Here is an 18,130-nt window from a genome sequence, read left to right as displayed (position 1 = left end):
CTGTACCATTTTTCTAGATTCTACATATATGCATAAATCAGAAAGAGAAAAATATCAGGAATGCATATAGGAGGAGTTAGTACATTTTTGATTCTGCCTTTTCTAGCCCTTTACTTTGTAAATCCATACACTGAACATAGTATTATTAGACATTTCATTAGTGAATTAATGCACTGAATGCAGTGAATTATTATTCACTGTAACATTTTGCATTTTAACCAAACCAGAGCTGGACAGGCTGTAGTGGGACTGGCATTCAGGCAGGCATGTTTGTAACTATAACACATTTATGACACTGGACCCACCATGCTCTGCTCCAGACAAATCCCATCGAGCCACGATTCAGGAGACTCTTGGTTCTCACGTGTGGTCTGCAGACCCACCGTATCAGCAGCATCTGTGCTTCAGACGTCCCATCCCACACCTGCTGGGTCAGAATCTGCACTATCACATGATGCCCAGGCAACTCCATCGCCCATTAAAGTCTAAGAATCACTGACTCGGCAGCCTTCAGTTCTGTTCTCTCCCACTAGTCCGAGATAGAACGTTAATGCTTTCATATTCCGTACACCTAAGAAGACAGTTCATGAAACTGAAGTGAAAGTCACTCAGTCATGTCCAGCTCTTTGTGACCCCATGGACTATACAGTCCATGAAATTCTCCAGGCCAGAATACTGGAGTGGGTAGCCTTTCCCTTCTCCAGGGGATCTTTCCAACCCAGGGATCAAACCCAGGTCTCCCACATTGCAGGAAGATTCTTTACCAGCTGAGCCACAAGGGAAGCCTGCTGTTCTTTCCTTTGCTGAATATGATTATCGTTTGCTAGCCTCTCTTCCCCCTCAAAAGTTATCCTACATGTATTGTCAGTTTTATAGTTTATAACCCAGTCTGCCTGTCTTTCATTAAGTTGATTATTCCTGCTTTGATTTTTATGCCTGAAAGTAATTTGTAATCTGACAATTCCTAGTGTTCTTGTTTTATCTGGAATAACCTTTTACAAATGAATGTTCAGGAGGAAAAAGACCAGTAGCCAAGAGCAGTGATTGCTTTTTTTGGCCAATGTTTAAAACCCCCAAAGAGAGCATTCACCTTGATTTTCTCCCCTTTTATTCTTAGTAGGAAGTGGTATAATGGAGGATTTTTATTTTTCAGGAAAAGAAAAACAATATAAGAATCAAACTCTTGTTAATTTAGCCATTTTCGTCCCCTAAGTCCTCTTCCTACCTCTCAGCCCATCTGATAATTTCAGCTGTCTTCATCGTTTAATACAGCCAGATCCTTCTATTTAAAGGCATTGGGAGTTGCTTTTTGCAAGTTTTCTAATATGCTAAGGAAAGCAATTTCGGTTAATTGGCCGGGGAGGCTCTGCCCTTGCCAGGTGTGCCAGGTGGCATTCAGACCAGGCTGTGCTGTCTTGGGGTCTCAGGATGTAAAGACAGCGACCTCAGGGCCAGGGCAGGTGCTGGGCATGAGAACGCGCTCACCTCCGTCAGCCCGAGCCCAGGCAGCCCCTCCATGAGCTGCTGCAGCTCCGCAGTGTCATTAGACCTCTTAAGGCTCAGTCCTGGATTTCATCTGGAAAAGGAAAGGTTAAGGAAGCTTATATTCTAGAAAGACAGGGAACTCTTCCTGACAGTCATGATGCAGTGATCCCACCTGCCTCTCTGAAGACATCTGCATCCCCCTACCTAGACAGACTTCGGATCACTGGGGCTTTGGACTGCCCACTTGGGAAGAGGAAGGTGGAGTGACTGTCTTTCCCTGTGCGTCCCTCACATGCCGTCCAGTGGGGCTGGGCAGGGAGTGGAAGTCAGTTCTCAGGGGCATCGTGAGCAGGGTGAAGACCAGACTTCCTCAGATGCTGGGGGCTTGCTGACCCCACTAATCCTGTAAACAGTGTAACATACTTGGGGGAAAGGAGGAGAGTTCCCCGAGGCTCTGAGAAAAGAGATTCACAGGAGTCACCTAACAGAGCAGCAGGGACTTAGCTAGTGGGAGTGTGGACAGCCTGAATCTAGAGTGAAATTCTAGATAGTGGAGGGAGATGAAGCCAGGAGAGCCCCTGTTCACAGCGCCCCCCCTCATCCCCTCCAGGAGATGAACTGCCCTCAACAATGACTGAAGTGGGGTTGGGGGTAGACCAGGTCAGAATCTCCTAGAGCTGTATTAGAGCACACCTGCCCAGGCCAGGCCCTCCCAGGGCAGCCACAGACCCCAGGGTTTACTAATTGAGTCATTTCCTACTCGAGTAGTTGACTAAGAACTTGGGTTCGGTGCCAGCCACACTGCAGATGGAATTCTGGATCTTCTGCTTGCTAAAGCTGTGTGACCATGGCTCAGTTATTTTACATCTCTGATCCCCATCTCCTCATCTGTAAAACAACAGTGATATAAATAGTAATTGTTCCATAGGAATGTTATCAGAGTTGGGAGAAGTGCTTTGTGCCTAACTCTTGGCAGAATACCTGTTGTATAAGGAAACACTCGGTGAATGTAAAATGTCCTCCCATGGCTGGAACCTAACTTTATTCAGAAGGAAACCTGAGCTCTTGTTCAACTCAAAAGAACAAGGTAAACAGAGCAACTTTGATTATAATTCTAGACATTAGAGTCACTATTTTCATTTCATTTGAAGGACTTGCCATTTGTGTTACAATGAATAGAAAATGTCCTCCTCCTTATCAACTTATTCCAAACACAGATTTTGTTCTTTTTTAAAACTTTTTATTTTGTAGTGGGGTATAGCCGATTAACAATGTTATGACAGTTATGACAGGGAAGGAGCTCAGCCATATATATATACGTGTCCCCAAGTCCCCCTCCCATCTAGGCTGTCACATAAAACTGAGCGAGTTCCCTGTGCTATCAAGTAGGTCCTTGTTAGTTACCGATTTTCAATATAGCAATGCAAACACATATGTTTTTGAAAACTTGTCGTGACAACAAATGACCTGGAAACTGGTCTTTAACTGGTTCTCTTCCTTCCTCCCCCATCGTCCACGGGAAGAATTCCCTGACCCGGAGTGCACCTCTTCCCAATGACTCCCAGGCCCGCAGTGGAGCGCGATTCCACACGTCCTACGACAAGAGGTATATCATCAAGACCATCACGAGTGAAGATGTGGCCGAAATGCACAACATCCTGAAGAAATACCACCAGGTAATGTTTCTTTATTTTTATTTGAAACTCTGAGATGGTCAACATTCGTAATGAATTATCATCAAGGCCCAAGATTTAAATATATAGTTAGGTCATGACGAGAACACATTTGACGCAAAAATTCCCTCTAGCTGTGTTTGTAAAAATTATTGTGTCCAGATTACAGACAGTTAACATTTAGGAATGGTAGATTGTTAGTTATATATGTAACACTTCTAATCTAAACACCCTTCTGTACAGTAGTTTCGACGATTCCCATTCTGATTTTAAAATCACTGAACTTAAGGGTTGGCAACATTTTGGAAGTTATTTCGCACATGCTGCCGGCAGTGAGGTGTTGACCCCTGAGTATTTAACCAATTACACCTTTTGAGAAAAGTCTCTGATTTTAGAAAACGGGTGTCTGTCTACTCACAACCTCCTTTTCAGAGCCCTCAGCATTGTCCCTTCGTAATCTCCTGGGGGTAGAATGAACTGTCCCGGGGAACGTCCATCTCTTTCTACCATGGGCCCCCCACTGCTCTCTTTCTTGATAAATCCAGCACAGGTGCCCGCAGAGCACACTTGCCGCTGTACTCTAAGCCCTCCGTAAGTGGTGGTGGTCACAGCATCGCCAAGTTCTGCAGCCGTGAGCAGTCACAACTATGTCACCGTGAGGAAGTGTAGTCTTAGGGCGTGAATATGGCACTATTGGTGGCATTTTCAAAGCAGTCACCTTGAGAACTGGTGTTTAAATCACACACTGCAGCACATACCCACACAGGCACACACACATACGGCTGCTGTTAACCAAAGACGCCTCAAAAGTGTGTATATCATCGCATCAAGTACCAGCCTCGCAAAGTGACTTCTTCAAAGGTGCTGCTTGGTTGGATCTGTGGGCGCTGAGCGTCTGTGAAAGTCAGCTTCCTTCCTCTATGGTCCCGCTTTCTGCTCCAACATCAGAAATTGTTTCTTGCCAGTTGCTTACTCTGCTCAAATGTGATTAACTGCATTTTGCTCCGAGTGAGGTCAGTGAAACTCCTGAAGCTCCCTACCTCCTGTTTCTGGAAACTTGGAGCTCCCCTGATTTGTATTTTTAAAAACATTAGTCAGCCTCTAAATTCATTTAACATCTATGCAATCTTTATAACACTGATTCCTTTTGAAATCCATTCGACAATACTTGCGCCATTGCCAATTATGAAGGAAATTTTAAAGTGCTGGGGTTAATACATATAAGGGTAGACACTCAGGCTTTGGCTTCTGAGTGGATGGAATTCTAGGATGCAGCTCTTAACCAGTCACCCCCCGCTGTAACTTACTGTCATACTGGTGCATCTTTTTCTACTTTCTTTAAATTGTCTCAGAACTTTCAAAGCAGTATGGTACCTCAGTGACCGATGAAAACATATTTTATGATAAGTGAGACTGTTCAAATGCAGTGTGACATGCAATTCAGATACCAGCTTCTCGATGACATCTCTGAGTTCAGAATTTTTTTACTTTTACAGAAGTCACAGTTTGAAAGGTTTCCTCTGGGGTGGTTACTGTAACGAACGTGCAGATTTGACATATCAGCAGTACTACATAAAATGCATTGGGGACCAAAGTATAAGTCTATTAACATGCTCCAGGGGCTGTCACAGCCCTAAATATTTCCTTTCACTTCACTGCTACAAAACGGCTATTTTTGTAGTATGTTCTTTATCCAGAAAAAGCTCATTTCTCATTTCTTCATCATCTATGTTTTTCCCCTTGTAAAGAGTCTTTTATTTTTACTTTTGGCTGTGCTGGGTCTTCACTACCGCACACGGGCTTTCTCTAGTTTCATTGCCGCACACGGGCTTTCTCTAGTTGCGGTGCACCAGCTTCTACCTGTTGTGGCTTCTCTTGTTGTGGAGCTCTAGGCATGCAGGCTTCAGCACCTGTGGTGCACAGGCTTATTTGCCCCCTGTTCCCTGCATTAACAGGTGGATTCTTAACCAGCGGCCCACCAGGGAAGCACAAAACGTATTTAAAATATAATGAAAGGGTCTTAGTGCTAACCTTAAAACAGAGTGTTGTGGGTCGATTATTCTTTAAAAACAAAGACACTCTTAGAAAAAGGGATCAGATATGAGGCTACCAGAGGCGGGGGAATTGGATGAAGGCAGTCAAAAAAGTACAGATTCCAGTTACAAGGTAAATACTAGGGCTGTAATGTATAATATGATAATATAATTAACACCACTGTATGTTATATATGAAAGTTGTTAGGGAGTAAATCTTAAGAGTTCTCATCACAAGGAAAAAATTCTTCTTTTCTTTTGTGACTGTATGAATGATGGATGTTCACTAAACTGTGATAATCATTTCTTGATGTATGTGAGTCAAATCATTATGCTGTACACCTTGAACTTGTACAGTGCCGTATGTCAATCACATCTCAGTAAAACTGGAAGAAAAGTCTTTAAATAAATAGAGGGTCTTCGTGACTGAGAATCACCACTGCTAATAAAATTTGTTTAAAGGACAGTAGGAGACCTAGGTCATAGCTGATCACAAACTGGCTAATTCAGGGATCTGTGAACCTCAGTTTCTCCATCTGCATTTCATTCATTCATTCCTTTGTGCATGCATTCACTCTTTTTCTTATTGAAGTATGGTTGACTTACAATATTGGATTAGTTTCAGGTGTATGGCATAGTGCTGTGATATTTTTATAAGTTATGTACCACACAAATTTTTATAATATTATTAACTATATTCCCTGTGCTATGTATTTACTCTTGACATAATTCCATAAAGGACGTAAGGTGGCCTAGACTACTTTTAGGATTTACCACTAGTCAGAATTTTTTTCTTACTTCGGTGGGGACTGTCATTTCTTATTTTCTTGCTTTTTATTGCTTTTACCTTCTAATGTGCTTCTGAACCAGCAGTCTGGTCTAGACAAGGCATTAGGCTTGTTCAAATCCTGTTATCAATAGACAGGACAGGCTCTCAGAGAGAGCAGCTCCTACGGAGTACATTGGATGGGCTTTCTGACAGCGTTGGTTATTCTGTGGCTCTTCTTTTTTTCTTTTCTTTCATTGCTCTTTTTTTGTGTTTAAGTAAAATATATCCGGTGGTGCAGCTGTATTCTGGAAGGTTAAAATTACCCTAAGGCCAACCTCTGAAGGAGTAGCACAGTGCTAGGTGTTGAAAGAAATTCCTCCTGATTTTCTGATGAGCCAGCCTCACCAGCAGTGCCCATGTGGCAGGTGGTTCAGAAGGTGAACTCTGGAGCTGACTGCTTTGCCCCCGACCTGCTGCATGACCTTGGGCAAGTTACCTAACCTCTCTGTACCCGCTTCTCTGTCCTTAAAATTTGGATGGTAGTGTCTCCTCCATCCCGTGTTGTATGGGCTTCCCAGGTGGCGCTAGTGGTGAAGAATTTGCCTGCAGTGCAGGAAGACTTAAAGAGACTCAGGTTCGATCCCTGGGTCAGGAAGATCCCTGGAGAAGGGCATGGCAACCCACTCCAGTATTCTTGCCTGGAGAAATCCACGGACAGAGGAGGCTGGTGGGCAAGTCTCCATAGGGCCGCAAAGAGTTGGATACGACTGAAATGACCTAGCAGCAGCAGCAGCACCCTCCTTCATCTGGTGTTGTGCTAATTAAGGGGATTGATATTTATAACCTGCTCAGGACAGTGTCTGGTAAATAACAAGTGCTATGTAAATGATCGAATAAGATCTTTAAGTACTTCTCTTGCACATACTCAGTCGCCAGTGTCCCAGTGTTGAAATCATTCAGTCCACTAGGGGGCCTGGTTTCTGGTAGAGTGTGGCACAGATGCAGAAAAATTTGAAGATCCAAACTGTAAGAAGTTAGATTTCTTCCAGGCTCCAGCATCCTGCCATAGTTTTTATCTGCTGCCCAGATCCCACCCTGATTTTCACTGTGTGCTAAGAAAACACAGCATCATCTTTCAGACCAATGGAAAATTTATATTAAGCAGAGCAAACCTTTATATTCCTTTTCTTTTGTTTTTTTTCTCTTTTTTATAGTTGGGAAAATAACTTAGTGTTTTGGTGTAATCTTCTTTAGATTTCTGTCTGGTTAGGACAAACTCGGGTCTTATAGATGATGATTATTGACTGGTTAGCTAAGCAATGTTGGAGCATTCAAAAAGGAAAAAAATGGTCAAGAACCTTCTTGAATGTCTTATTTCTCCTGCGTTGACTGATTTTTTTTTTTAACTGACCTAAATCTATTGGAAGTTTTGGAATCATGTAGCTTCTTCAGCTTTAATTAAAATGGAGTCAGTGTCAGTAAAATTTTAAAAATTTTAGAGGCGGGAACACGTTCCAAGGTAGATAATCAAGAAATGCCTATGAAAACAGCATTAAGAATATCTTTTATGTTTTTGAAATGTAGGGTTTAAATTTGTTTTTTATTTCAAAGTGACTGAACTGACAAATTGACCAAGTAACCTAAAAATCCTTTCTTAACTTTTGTTATCCGGGAGACTGTTGGTAACTTGAGCCGAATCTAGAAGTTATGCCTAAAACTCTGGAATCATTGTTGGAAAAGCTACTTAGTACGTCAAGTTTCAGGATAGGATGAGGGGGTGACTGCTTGACTTGTTTTGGATCTTCCTTGGAATACATCTTTCTATCCTCCCACGAAGGACAGTGGTGTTGGCCACAAAGAGAAACTGAGAAAAGAGGCCCAAGAAAGCCAAAAGTTAAAACTTAAAAAATTAAGGGTGTGGTGCCAAAAGAGAAGTTAGACCCTCCATCAGCGCTTCCCAAATTACTGATTGGAGACAGAACCCCGCACAGCTTGTGAGAATTCATGTTCTGACTCAGTAGATCGGGGTGGACCTGAGACGCTGCCTGTCACGGGCTCTCGGGCCATGCTGATGGAGCCCCTGTAAATGGCAGTGTGGGCCCCACCTCCTGGAGCAGGAGAAACATTTCGAGTCTGCTCATTGGTTCCTTTTGTTCTCTGTGGAGAGGCCGATGGAAATGTGAAAAGCACTGTCAAGTTTTACGTGTAAGCAGCTGGAACTGTGAGACTCACAGCAAGTAGCAGCAGAGCCTGTGTCTTCAGGAGCGGCCCACACTCTCAGGAACGCCAGGGGGGTCCCTGGGGCTCAGGGAGCGCCTCTCCAGCTCCACTCCAGACGGGCGTCGCTGTCTGCCCCCAGGTTCCGCAGCCGCACGGCCCACTTGCTGGCACGTGTTTCCTGCAGCACGTGATCTCCAGTTTCTGGAAATCCCGTTGCTCTTTTGTGTTTGAATATGGCCTGTCTGCCCACCTCTCTCCAATGTCTATGGATTGGACATTCTCATTCTGGTCTCCACGGCTCACTCTTTTCCTTTTCCCTTTTCCATCTCCAAACATCTCTGCTCAATTTGGGGTTAATTCCTCAGCTGTGTCGCCCACTCCTCATTCTCTCATCAATTGTTTTAATCCGTGGTCTCCCCTATCCAGTGATTTTTTTTATTTCAAAGATTGTATTTTTTCTTCTAGAAGTTCTGTATTAAAAAATCCACCTGTGCACTCTTGATCATTTTTCATTGTATACTCATTTCTGAAATTGTGTCCTTTTATTTCTTCAAATACTATTATACATAAGTCTTCCAGTTCTATTTCCAGTAGTCCTAACCTCTGCCATTCCTGGGTCCTGAGTTTGCGGTCTCTTGTGTCTGCTGGCTCTCAGGAGTGACTGACCGGAGCAGAAGGCCCTGCAGAGTGTGAGGTCAGGATACTGATGAGAGAGGGACTCCGGAACAGGGAGAGGAAAGGAGTAGGATTGGGCGGAGTAGGAGGGCAGGCTGCCAGGCAGGCCCTACAGGCCACAGCCAACCGGTGGGGCCCTTCAGGGTTCTCCGCCCAGCACTGCTGTGTTGGGCCCAAGGAACAGGGAGGCGGACCCAGGAGGAGCTGCCACCTGAAGGCCGCTGGCCGCATTCCACAGCCGGACAGCCCGGCCTCCAGAGCGCATCGCACCGTGACGCTTGGGACCACCCTTCTCTATTTCAGTTGTAGTCACTGAGTAAACACCAACTCCACTTATGGTAAGGTGTTTGCTTTTAGTTGTTTCGGTTTTTTGGACACACCGACTGGCTTGTAACTTAGCTCCCCAACCTGAGCCCTCAGCAGTGAAAGCTCAGAGTTCTAACTATTGGCCCACCAGGGAATTCCCTGATAAGGTGTTTGTTTGTTTTTTCACAAAGTCATTTCATCTCTCATGATGATGTTATGTATGGGTATTTATAATAGCACAATAAACTGAGTTCGGAGCACCAGTGTTGGCATGTAGGTATATTCTGCAATATATCAGTACTAAGAATGTTTGTAAATACTGCAGAGAAATGTTTATTCCCTTTAAGCCTGATTTTTATTAAGTTTAAGAAAAGCAGTAAAATTTTGTACTTACATTAGATTAAATGGAGTCATCCTTACATTCTTTTATGACTCTTGAAACCAAAATATAGTAACTGACATAGACCATTCTCCCAAAATATCAACTCAAGAAATGTTTGGATTATTTATTTGTTTGGTTCTTCTGAAACAAACCAATCCTTAGTTTCAGGCTGTTTTTTTTCTTCCTTCCCTCCCTCCCTTCCTTCCTTTCTTTCTCTCTCCTTCCCTCCCCACTCCTCTGCCCTGGCCTCATGTAAAGAACATTATTGAAGTGATCTCTAAACACAGGCAGAGGCACAATAAGAATTACAGATAATTTAACCTTTCAAAAACATTAACTGAAGCAAGACTTTACATTGAAGTATTAATTTGATGGTATATTAAATTGTCACTTCAAGCCCCTAAAAAAAAAAAAAAAGAGTGAAACATGATAATAACAGCAATTTTCAAGAGCTGGAGCCCAGGTTCACACTCTCATGCAGAGATATAAATATTTATCCATTCCAGTACATCACTTAGAATCCTCTCTGCTGAAACCTTCAGTCAGCTGTGAATCTTTTAATGGCATTTCATTTTGCATAAGAAAAAGCAACAGACCGGGGGATTCATAAGACTTGTTATTCTTGTTGAGTACCCAAGAGCAAAGGAAGCTGAGATCCTGTGGCTGTTGCGTTTTATATGTTTTTAAAATTCCAATTTCACCATGTCAGTTTATCATTATAGTTCTGACAAGCTGCTGTACAGAAAAAAAGTTCTAGGGGAGACTAATGAAGAGGTAAAATCTGCCTCTATTGTTGACACCAAGGAGTCATATAAAAGAAGACTGTTTTAAGAGAAGACAGAAAAAAGTAAAAACTCTATGGGTTACAGATTAACATTGCCAGCAAATACAAGTGTCTGAGAAGCACTCTTGAAAAAAACCAAAGTCACAGCATGAAAAGTTACAGCCCGAGGTGACACGAGGCATCCAGCTATGAAAATGCTAAAGTGAAAAATACTTAATAAAAAACAGTATTTTTAAAATGCAAACGTAGGTAATGCAGCGAGTTTAACAGAGAATACGGACACTGACTCCAAGAATACTTGGTGATGGTTTTAGTTCTGTACAGGAAGCATAAGAAGAATTAACGATGATCAGGGTCAGTTTTTAAAAAATTGGGACTGTTCCGTACCTTATTTAGATAGACGGTCGGTGTCCTGGCTGAACTGCGAACATCTGTCAGTTCAGGTGCCAGACAAGACCTTCCCTGGTGGATAGGAGAGAATGTGCCCTAGGGACCGAGTGGTGGAGATAACCGGCCAGCTTTGGGCCACAGGTAGGAGGGCCTCTGGGAAAGGGCGGGAGCTGAGGCGCCACGGAAAGGAAGGCTCTGCAGGCTTGTGTGTTCATGGCTGGTCCTCTCCCGAAAGGACTCACCCCTCTGTCTGTGGGTGCCCTCAGTTCCTGGTCCGCACGAGGATGACCAGTGCTGCTGTGTTTGGCCCATTTGTGTCCTCTTACGTCCCTTGGGGCCTCAGAGTGGCAGAGGACAGACGTCCACAGACTCACCTGACCCCTAGAGAAGAGTCTCCCGGGCAGCACTAGGGCACAGCGCCTGTCAGAAGTGAATTGAGATATTAAAGTGGCAGATAGGGAACACTGTCCTCTGCCCGTGAGGAAGGACTGCCTTGTAGCCACGTCAGGACGCTGATGGAAAGTGAAAGAAATATCCTCCCCTTTCTATTATTTTTTGGTTTTGGCTGTGCTGCGAGGCTTGTGGAATCTTAGTTCCCCGACCAAGGATCCAGACTGGGCCCCGGCAGTGGGAGCACCAAGTCCTAACCACTGAACCAGCAGAGAATTCCTCTACACCTTTTTAAAGAGTGACCCTCGGGATTAAGTCACTATTTGTCCATGCTTGTAGTCCCTATTTCTCCATTCTTCCAACAAGAATTGGAAACTAAGCATGTAAAAGGGAGGCAGCAAAGATTCATCATTAGGTTGTCTTGTGATTGGATCAGCAATGCTAGAAAGAAATTAATAGATGCTGAGGCTGTTTTTAACTATTAAAATAAGGGGTGCTCATACAAAAAAAAAAACCATCATGAGACTGTATTGCCCCAGTACACATTTTTAAAATTATTTCTGAAGCATTTATTTACAGGTTCTTTTGTTAATTTGTCAGTGATTAAGCTTTTGAAGGGGAAGTGCTCGAAGTTCTGATCCTAAAAGCAACATAAGTGAGAATTATAACTTTTACTGTCTTCTCTATTTACGAAAGTATTGTCATACTTTATATTAAAAAATGCACACACATAAACACTATTCATTTTTGGAAAGTCTGTTCTGTGAAGATGTGCTTTAAATTGGGAGTTCCTAGCCCGCATTTAAATAGAACCCACTTCTCGGGGAGCACGTCAGCACACGTCAGGCGAAGCCTGCCTCCCTCACCCTTTCCTTCCTGCCTGCCTCTCCCACCCCTCGCCCCAGGGTCTTGATTTCCTTTGGCTCCTGCTTGAGTCAGCGCTGTCCCCCCAGCGCCGCTTCCCTGATCTTCACACCCTTCACAAAGCCCCTGCGCTCTAAGTACTGTTATTGCGCCTCTTCTCCAAACGCAGAGACACAGAGAGGTCGACTGATTCCCAAAGGTCACACAGCTAGTGCTCATGGTGCTGGCCCAGGAAGGCTCAAACAGTGTGATTGTGGCCCTGTGTTTGCAGTCTCCCTAGATGTGGGAGTTGGTGGGGTGGGGGAGCCCTCTGAGACGTGCCCACTGGTGTTAGGGTGTGTGCACAGCGCTTAGTGGGTCCGCAGGTGGAGAACCCAAGGGGATTACTATCTGGGCCTCCCTGCGTCAACTCCCACGTGCAGTGACCCTCACGCTCCACTTCCGTGGGCCGCCAGCCCAGGTGCTCACAGACCCAGTGGGACGTCCTCCACTGAAATGAAACAGGGTCTTCTTTCCCCAGGGCTCCCACCCAGAAACTCAATTCATGGGGGAGGTTTTCGCTCCTGCAGTTTGGTGCGGGAGTGCTTTCTAAACCTTTGGGGCCAACTGCTGCTTGTCAGTACTGGAATCTAACATGATAGGCTTTCTGGGGTTGTGGTTTTGTACATGATTATAAACTCAGGGGTTTTAAGTTTTTTAAATCTGTGTTGCAAGGTGTTCAACGAAGCCTTATAGGTGAGCCTTGCTTTTGAGTATAAGAACATGTAGAAACTTGCTGATAAGGTGAATCAAATTTGATCTATGTTTTAAATATGTTTTATTTAATCTTAAAGATAGAGGAGTTGCAGAATATAATGTGTATGTGTGTTTCTCCCTGGGGTGGGGGTGGGGGGGGGAAGCTCACCAGTGACTTCCCATGTAGTAGTCAGGTGCCTTTCACATTCATCAGTACAGATAGTGGTATCTACACTGATCTGGGCATTCTGTGGCTCTGTACAGAGATTTGGATCAAAGAGACGTGTTCTGCCAGCAGGAATTTTAAAAGACAGGCCATGATGACCCTAAACTGAGCAGAGCAGCACAAGGCGTGGGGTGAATGGCCAGACTGAAGCCTGTGTGCCCCCCAGGGCAGGGGGCAAGTCGCGTGGGCCCTCAGATCACCTCTGCAGAGGCTCCCTCTGGGTAGACCTCAGATCACGTCTGTGAGTCAGTCTGGAGCACAGAGCAGACGGGCTGACATTGAGATTCCTTACCAGAGTTCTGCATGTAAAGAGTAACCGCGATCACCGTCCTCTCGGGTAGGAGAAGGAGCAGCACAGAACACAGGCATTGTGTGAGGTGTGCTGACACCCTGCTACCTGTAATCCTCACCCTAACCTTCTTGGTAGGAATTACGGTGCTTGTTTTCTAGAAAATGACATTGAAACATAGGATGGTTTAGTAAGCTGCCCAAGATCCCACTGCTGGTAAATGGAGGCACCGTGATGCCCCTGCATATCATCTCTCTGGCTCCAGAACCTCCATCCTTCCTGCCGAACTTATGTGGCTAGACTCCCTCCGCCTCCATGCGGCCGAGGCCCAGCCAGCCAGCCCTCTTCAGAGGCACCAGACAACCACTCCTTTTATGTCTTTACATCAGACGTGAGAAATCTTCCTTTCAGCCAAGAGCTCTTTACCACCTGTTTTGTATTAGCAAAACTCAAGTTTATTGTTTTTTGAAAGGCGAGAAATAGAAAAGTTTCCTCTCATCTGACTTCAGATTAAGAACAAGTTGGGGGTGAAACTCGACTCAGAAAAAGCCATCGTATTGAAATATGTAGCTCAATTATGGTAAGATTTTTTTTTTTTTTAAGGGCAGAAGCATCTTTAAAATCTTCTGAACTTTGGGTAGGAAAAATCAAACTCCTACACTGATGCTGTACTTCTTTTCTTTAATGATAAAAATTAAAGGCTTTAAAAAAAAGTCTTAAGATGGCTTCTTATCAGAGTTGATTATTGCAGTGTCTACCACTAAAGTGTGTGACAGGGCATTCTGATTACTTTCTTACTTTTATAAAAGTGCATTGTACAACTGAAAATTTTGAGGACTGTTTTTTTTTTTAAATGGAGTTACCTTAAATGTCGCCATTACCATGGTGACTATTCTTCCAGCCATCTGTCTGTAAACAGGCACAGTAAGTACAATTTTTACAAGTAGGTACAATTGATGCTAAGTTATTCTAGTGATTTCACACACATCACAGGCATAAAAGAACCTTTTTAAAATCTTCTTTCCCGCTCATTTTAAAGAAAGGAAAACCTAACTTTGGAAATTACAGTGGGACCCAGTTTGTAAGTCTTTTGAAAAGTGTCTCCATCTGGTGGCCATTTAGAGTATGGTCATTGAAGAGTGATAGACACATGTTGTGTTTTTGCAACTCTCTTGAAAATGGTGTCAGTGCTGGGACTGACTTGTCCAGTGATGAATCCAATATGGGGCCAGAGTGTGTCCATCTGTCTGTAGAGCTTCACACCACTGCTCTGGTGGGCAATTTATTATTTCTTTCACTGACATGAATTTTTTATTCAATGTCACTTGTAAATCTACAAAGTAATCATTTTAACATATCCAAAAAGTATTAATTTTTTTCATAAATTATTTTTTAAATTTTATTGAAGTAAAGTTGATTTACAATGTATTAACTTTTTATGTATAGCAAAGTGATTCACTGATGAATATATACATAAAATCTTGAAACTGAGCCTCCTGTGTCTCCTGATTGGCAGGTGGATTCTTTACCACTGGGCCACCAGGGAAGCCCATATATTTATATTTTTTCACGTTCTTTTCCATTATAGTTTGTCACAGAATATCAAATATAGTTCCCTGTGCTATACAGCAGGACCTTGTTGTTTATCCATCTTATATGTAATAGTTTGCATTTAGTAATCCCAAACTACGATTCTTTCCTTCCTCTATCCATCCCCCCACTCAGCAACCACAAGTCTGCTCTTTTGTAGATGATTTGTATTGTATTTCACATTCCACAAAGAAGCAATATCATACAGAATTTGTCTTTCTCCTTCTGACTGCCTTGCTTAGTATGATAATCTCTAGGTCCATCCATGTTGCTGCAAGTGGCATTATTTCATTCTTTTTTATGACTGAGTAAATATTCCACTGTATATTCATCCCACATCATCTTCATCCACTTATCTGTTGAGAGACATTTACGTTGTTTCCATGCCTTGGCAATTGTGAATAGTGCTGCTGTGAACACAGGGGTGCATGTATCTTAATGAATTATATAGTTTTGTCTGTCTGGATATACACGCAATACGTAGTGGGACTGCTGGATCATGTGCTAATTCTAGTTTTAGACGAGATCGGGCGCGTTCAGGGTGGTATGGCCGTAGACTAATTCTAGTTTTAGTTTTCTGAGGAACTTCCATACTGTTTTCCACAGTAACTTCACCAACTTACGTTCCCACCAACAGTGTAGGTGCATTCCCTTTTCTCCACAGCCTCTCTACCATTTGTTATTTGTAGATTTTTTAATGTGATGGCCATTCTGACCAGCATGAGGTTGCACCTCAGTGTCGTTTTGATTTGCATTTCTCTAATAATTAATGTTTAGTAGCAAAAATGGCAGTGATGTCAAATTAGTACTATACTGAAAAACAATTTTAAAAAACTGTGAAAGTCAGTTATATTCTAGTTGATCTTCACTTATGAAAGACCCGTTTGCAGAGCTGAACCTGGATGTATTATTTCCGAGGTCAGAGTTCTAAATTTGTCCTTCTATTTTTCCATATATTTAAAGTATGTTATGGGTTGTTTTTTAATGCTCTTTATACTTTAGGATGAAGGGCCTCTGGTGGGGAGTCAGTGGTAAAGAATCTGTCTGCCAATGCAGGATACGTGGGATTAGTTCCTAGGTTGGGAAGATCCCCTGGAGGAGGAAATGGCAACCTACTCCAGTATTCTTGCCTGGATGAAATCCCATGGACAGAGAGGAGCCTGGTGGGCTACAATCCATGGGGTTGCAGAGTCAGAAATGACTGGGCACATACACACATACAATAATTTGTGATTTGAGCATCTTTTCATGTGCCTGGTGGCCATCTGTGTTTTCTTTGGAGAAATGTCTACTTATGTGTTCTGTTTTTTTCGATTGGGTTTATTTTGTTGAGTTGTATGTGCTATTTGTATATTTTAGAAATTAAGCCCCTGTCGATCACATCGTTTGCAAATATTTTCTCCCATTCCATAGGTTGTGTTTTCATTTTGTTTATGGTTTCCTTGGCTGTGCAAAAAGCATGTAAGTTTAATTAGCTCCCATTTGTTTTTATTTCTATTGCTCTGGGAGACTATCTGGTAGCAATTTAAACATTAGAGTCTCAATAGGAAACAGAAAACCCAGAGCCTGACTCTCCCAGCTTCTAACACTGAGCTCTCGCCACAATTTCCTCTGTAGTCTCGACTTTAACACTACCAAAGGCGTTGATCATAGTGGCCAGGTGATGCTGCCTGAACCTCGTAAAGTCATCATCAAGGCTTCTAGGAAGGAAGATGGAGAACCCAGGTCATGATTTCACTTTAAAGGAGTTATAGAAAGGACTAGTCACTTGTCCTCTCTCCTCGTGCCATTATATACAAATTAGTTGGGAAAGTTAAGAAAAAAGTGTCTCTGGGGATAGATTTTCTTATCTGTCTGCATGGTGCACTCAGACCTGGTGTGAGCACTCAGACCAATAAACATGGTCATTTTCTGTAAACAAGACATTAATGGTTGTATAAACCACTATCACTTTGTAAAACACCACAGGCAGAGGAGTTATTTTATATCTGAACAAACAGCTTTTGACTGGATCATTTCCCCCCTTTTTTTCTTTCTTTCCTATGCAGTATATAGTGGAATGTCATGGGATCACCCTTCTTCCCCAATTCCTGGGCATGTACCGGCTTAATGTGGATGGAGTTGAAATATATGTGATTGTTACAAGAAATGTGTTCAGCCACCGTTTATCTGTATATAGGAAATACGACTTAAAGGTAAGATTTTTATTTTTTTGTTCATTAAGCTTGTTCATCCATGTTGTGTGTAACTGATCAGGCTGAGCACTTAAGAGGCACCCAGAGCTCAAAGCACTAGGCAGCCAGCAGTGCACTTCGTGTTAAGTGAGGATCTGGTGGCTTAGACGGTAAAGCATTCACCTGTGATGTGGGAGACCTGGGTTTGGTCCCTGGATCAGGAAGATAACCTGGAGAAGGAAATGGCAATCCACTCCAGTACTCTTGCCAGGAAAATCCCCCAGACGGAAGGACCTGGTAGGCTATAGTCGATGGGACTGCAAAGAATTGGACACAATTGAGCAACTTCATTTTCTTTCTTTCTTTCTTATTGTACCTATGAGAGATACCACATCTAATTTATTAAGCTAGTATGTATTGAACACCAGCTATGTGCCATGCCCTGCTTTTAAGTGCTGGGAACAGTGTGATGAACAAAACAGACCAAACCTGCCCTCAACGAGCTGACATTCTGGTGGGCAAAGACAGATAAGTCAGTCACATGGTGTGCTAGGAACTGATCCATGTCATGGACAGAAGAAAAGACAGGAAGGATGGGGAAAGGATGCAGTTTGGAATAGGGTGTCAGGAGGTGAGGGACAGGTTGTTTCAAAGATTTGGAGTGGGAGGTAGACCACTGGAAATTCTGATTGTGGAGTGAGGGGCTCTGACTTCTGAGGTCACTGATGTAGACAATGTCCGGGTCAGAGGCTGGCATACTATGACCTGCCCACATGGCAAATTCAACTTGGTCATTTTTGTTAATAGCTTTATTGGAGTCCCACTATGCCTGTGGTTTCTGTATCATGTGTGGTTGCACTATAATAGCAGAGTTGAATAGTTACCATAGAGACCATTTTGGACCGCAAAGCGCAAAACACTTACCCTCTGACCCTTTCCAGAGAAAGTCTGCCAACCTCTGGTCTTCATCAGTCAGTCTCAAATTTTTTTATCTCAGACTCCTTCATATTCTTAAAAGAGGACCCCCAAAAGCTGCATATGTAGGTTACTACTAATACTTAATGTTAGAAATGAGAAAAAATTTTAAACTTAGTTTTTTTTAAATAGTAAAACTATTAATGTTAGCATATCTTTATGAAAAGTAT

At 43.0% G+C, this 18,130-nt stretch overlaps 1 protein-coding gene across 1 annotated transcript in view; it reads left to right on the top strand.

Moving 5' to 3' along the window:
- The window catches only part of PIP4K2A (phosphatidylinositol-5-phosphate 4-kinase type 2 alpha), a 178,514-nt gene that overhangs the window by 122,319 nt on the left and 38,065 nt on the right, over positions 1–18,130 (top strand). The window contains exons 4-5 of the mRNA XM_043480638.1: positions 3,009–3,161; positions 16,860–17,006. Of these exons, the coding sequence (XP_043336573.1) occupies positions 3,009–3,161; positions 16,860–17,006 (300 nt within the window). The remainder of the gene's footprint in view (positions 1–3,008; positions 3,162–16,859; positions 17,007–18,130) is intronic.

The sequence above is a fragment of the Cervus canadensis genome, chromosome 10, assembly GCF_019320065.1.
Source record: "Cervus canadensis isolate Bull #8, Minnesota chromosome 10, ASM1932006v1, whole genome shotgun sequence".
NCBI lineage: Eukaryota > Metazoa > Chordata > Mammalia > Artiodactyla > Cervidae > Cervus > Cervus canadensis.
Note: the sequence above shows the minus strand (reverse complement) of the source record. Positions and strands in the feature narration are given on the sequence as shown.